Genomic DNA, 3608 nt, shown 5'->3' with positions numbered 1-3608 from the left:
GCCACGTCCCCATGTCCCCACGGAGCCCATCACGGGACCCTGGTCCCCATGGTCCCCAGGCACCATTGCATTCCCATGAACTCTGCAGTGCCRTGGGACCCCCRKGTCCCCATGGAGCCAAGCACCAGAGCCCCATGTCCCCAAGGAGCCCTCTTGGGACCTGGGTCCCCATGGCCCCCAGGCACSGCAGCAGCCCCAAGCACCCTGCAGGACCCCAGTGTCCCCACAGAGCCAGGTGCAATAGCCCCCAGTGCCCACGGAGCCAGCCAGGAGAGCCCGTGTCCCCATGGAGCCCCCCATGAGAGCCCCTTGGCCCCACAGAGCCGGGCACAGCAGCCCCAGAGACCCCGCTGCTCCATGTGCCCGGTGCATGGGAGCATCCTGGGACCTGCTCCCCGGCTCGGGGCACCAGTGCATCCCAGTGCCYRGAGCCTGCTCCATGGGTGCCCTGCACCCAGTGCATCCCAGTGCCYGGAGCCTGCTCCGTGGGTGCCCTGCACCCAGTGCATCCCAGTGCCYGGAGCCTGCTCCAAGGTCCCCTGTACTTGGTGCATCCCGCTGCCTGCCCCAAGGTGCCCCATTCCCTGGTTCCATGCACCCAGTGTGTCCCAGTGCCTGCTCTGCAGTGCCCCACTGCCTGTCCCGTACACCCGCCTCGCGGTGACACCCCCGGTGCCCCGCTGCCTGTCCCGTACACCCGCCTCGCGGTGACACCCCCGGGTGTCCCGCTGCCTGTCCCGTACACCCGCCTCGCGGTGACACCCCCGGGTGCCCGCGGTGACACCTCCGCCGCCTGTGCCCGCAGCGACACGCTCAACGTGGTGGCCTCCGACCACCGGCCCTTCAGCGCCAAGCAGAAGGCCATGGGCAGGGAGGACTTCACCAAGATCCCGCACGGCGTCAGCGGCGTCCAGGACCGCATGAGCATCATCTGGGAGCGCGGGGTGGTGGGTGCCGCGCCGCGGGGCTCGCGGGGACGGCGGGAGGGTGTGCTGGGAGGCATGGGGATGTGCTGGGAGGGAGGAGGATGCACTGGGATGGACAAGGATGCACTGGGATGCTCCGGGAGGCATGGGGATGTGCCGGGAGGCATGGGGATGTGCTGGGAGGGATGAGGATGCACTGGGATGCATGGGGATGTGCTGGGAGGGAGGAGGATGCACTGGGATGCATGGGGATGTGCTGGGAGGGAGGAGGATGCACTGGGATGCATGGGGATGTGCTGGGAGGGAGGAGGATGCGCCGGGATGCACAGGATGCCCCAGGAGTCATGGGCATGTGCTGGGACGCGTGAGGATGCAAGGGGATGTTCTGGGTGGCGCCAAGGATGCTCTGGGATGCTCCAGGGATGTAGGGGAATGAGGCAGGCATGTCTGGGGATGCATGGGGTGTCACAGGGATGCAGGGGGATGCCATGGGATGCCCTGGGATGTTCTGGGATGCCCTGGCATGCCGTGGCACGCTCAGTGCCGCCGCCGCAGGTGGGGGGCAAGATGGACGAGAACCGCTTCGTGGCCGTGACCAGCTCCAACGCGGCCAAGCTGCACAACCTGTACCCGCGCAAGGGCCGCATCATCCCCGGCGCCGACGCCGACGTCGTGGTGTGGGACCCCGAGGCCACCAGGTGCGCGCCCCCCGTCCCCCCCCGCCGTGGGGCTGGGGGCTCCCGCCTCACCCGCCCCTCCCCGGCCCAGGACCATCTCGGCCAGCACCCAGGTGCAGGGCGGGGACATCAACCTGTACGAGAACATGCGCTGCCACGGCGTGCCGCTGGTGACCGTGAGCCGCGGGCGCGTGGTCTACGAGAACGGCGTGTTCATGTGCGCCGAGGGCACCGGCAAGTTCTGCCCGCTCCGCTCCTTCCCCGACTCCGTCTACAAGAAGCTGGTGCAGCGGGAGAAGGTACCGGGGCCCGGGGGGGCTGCGGGGGCCGGGGCATCGCTGCGTCCCGCAGCCGGGGCTGCGGCTGGGGGGCTGCAGGGGGGACAGCGCGGAGCTGCGATGGGGCCGGTGCACTGCGCCTGCGCTGTCCCCTGGGCAAGCAGGGCGGCCGCGGTGACATCCAGCGTGGCTGTCACCCGCTGCACCCTGTCCCCGCTGCACCCTGTCCCCGCTGCAACCTGCTGCACCCTGTCCCTGCTGCACGCCATCCCTGTTGCACCCCGGCTCCACTGCACCCCATCCCTGTTGCACCCTATCCCTATTGTACCCTATCCCTATTGCACCCCGGCCCTGCTGCACCCCAGCCAAGCTGCACCCCGGCCCCGCTGCACCCCGGCCCCGCTGCACCCCGGCCCTGCTGCACCCCGGCCCCGCTGCACCCCGGCTTGCTACCCGCTCTGCACCCCGGTGCCCCCCCGGCCCCGCGGCCCGGCTCAGGGCGCTCTCCGCTTTTGTCTCCCCGCCGGCAGAGTCGCAGGCCCCGGGGGGTGGACCGCACCCCGTACCTGGGCGACGTGGCCGCCGTGGCGCACGCGGGCAAAAAGGAGACGGGGACGCCCCTGGCCGATACGCCCACGCGGCCGGCCACACGCCACGGGGGCATGCGGGACCTGCACGAGTCCAGCTTCAGCCTCTCCGGTAAGAGCGGGGCCGCCCGGGGAACCCCCTGCCGCCCCCGTGCCCCCCGTGTGCAGGGCCACGTCCCGGCCAGGGACCCCTGGGTGCAGGCTGAGGGGTGCAGAGCCCTTGGTGCCAGGCTGAGGGGTGCAGAGCCCTGGGTGCAAAGCCACGGGATGCAAAGCCACGGGGTGCAGGGGCCCCGGGGTGCAGAGCCCTCTGTGCCAGGCTGAGGGGTGCAGAGCCCTGGGTGCAAAGTCACAGGGTGCAGGGGCGCTGGGGTGCAGGGACCCCTGGGTGCAGAGCCCTTGGTGCCAGGCTGAGGGGTGCAGAGCCCTGGGTGCAAAGCCACGGGGTGCAGGGACCCCTGGGTGCAGAGCCCTTGGTGCCAAGCTGAGCGGTGCAGAGCCCTGGGTGCAAAGCCACGGGGTGCAGGGGCCCCGGGGTGCAGAGCCCTCTGTGCCAGGCTGAACGGTGCAGAGCCCTGGGTGCAAAGCTACGGGGTGCAAAGCCACGGGGTGCAGGGGCGCCGGGGTGCAATGGCACTGGGGTGCCAAGCCATGGGCTGCAAAGCCACCCACTGGGGACACTGCAGCGGGGACAGGGTGCTGCCCCCACGCCCCTGCCCGCCTTGGCGTGCACCGGGTGCCATGGGGATGCATGGGGCAGCTCCGTGCCCATGTTGCAGAAGGTCGGCACAGGGAGCAGCTGGGGCCTGTGGGGACACAGATGGTGCCCAGGGGATGCTGCGGTGCCCGGGGCATGCATGCGGTTCCTGGGGGATGCATGGGGTTCCTGGGGTTGCAYGCGGTTCCTGGGGATGCTGCTGGTACCCAGGAATCCTGCTGGTAGCCAGCGGGTGGTGGTTGCATCCAGGGATGCTCATGGTGCCCAGAGGATGCAGGTGATTCACGGGGATGCTGGTGGTATCCTGGGATGCTTGTGGTACCCGGGGGGTGCTGCAGTACCCCAGGAATGCGGGTGGTGCCCAAGGGATACCACGGCACCCCAGGGATGCAGGTGGTACCCAGGGGATGCCGTGGTACCCC

General features: G+C 70.3%; 1 protein-coding gene across 1 annotated transcript in view; it reads left to right on the top strand.

Annotated features, from left to right (window-relative positions):
• Window positions 1-2580, top strand: part of DPYSL5 (dihydropyrimidinase like 5) — a gene marked incomplete at its 3' end in the record, with an annotated part of 8271 nt that extends 5691 nt beyond the window's left edge. The window contains exons 5-8 of the mRNA XM_026050466.1: window positions 806-947; window positions 1482-1624; window positions 1695-1902; window positions 2412-2580. Coding sequence (XP_025906251.1) covers window positions 806-947; window positions 1482-1624; window positions 1695-1902; window positions 2412-2580 — 662 coding nt within the window. The remainder of the gene's footprint in view (window positions 1-805; window positions 948-1481; window positions 1625-1694; window positions 1903-2411) is intronic.
• Window positions 2581-3608: the final 1028 nt, after the last annotated feature.

Source organism: Nothoprocta perdicaria, unplaced genomic scaffold (assembly GCF_003342845.1).
Source record: "Nothoprocta perdicaria isolate Ctin4 unplaced genomic scaffold, notPer1 scaffold_691, whole genome shotgun sequence".
Taxonomy (NCBI): Eukaryota; Metazoa; Chordata; class Aves; order Tinamiformes; family Tinamidae; genus Nothoprocta; species Nothoprocta perdicaria.
This window is presented reverse-complemented; position numbering and strand designations above follow the sequence as displayed.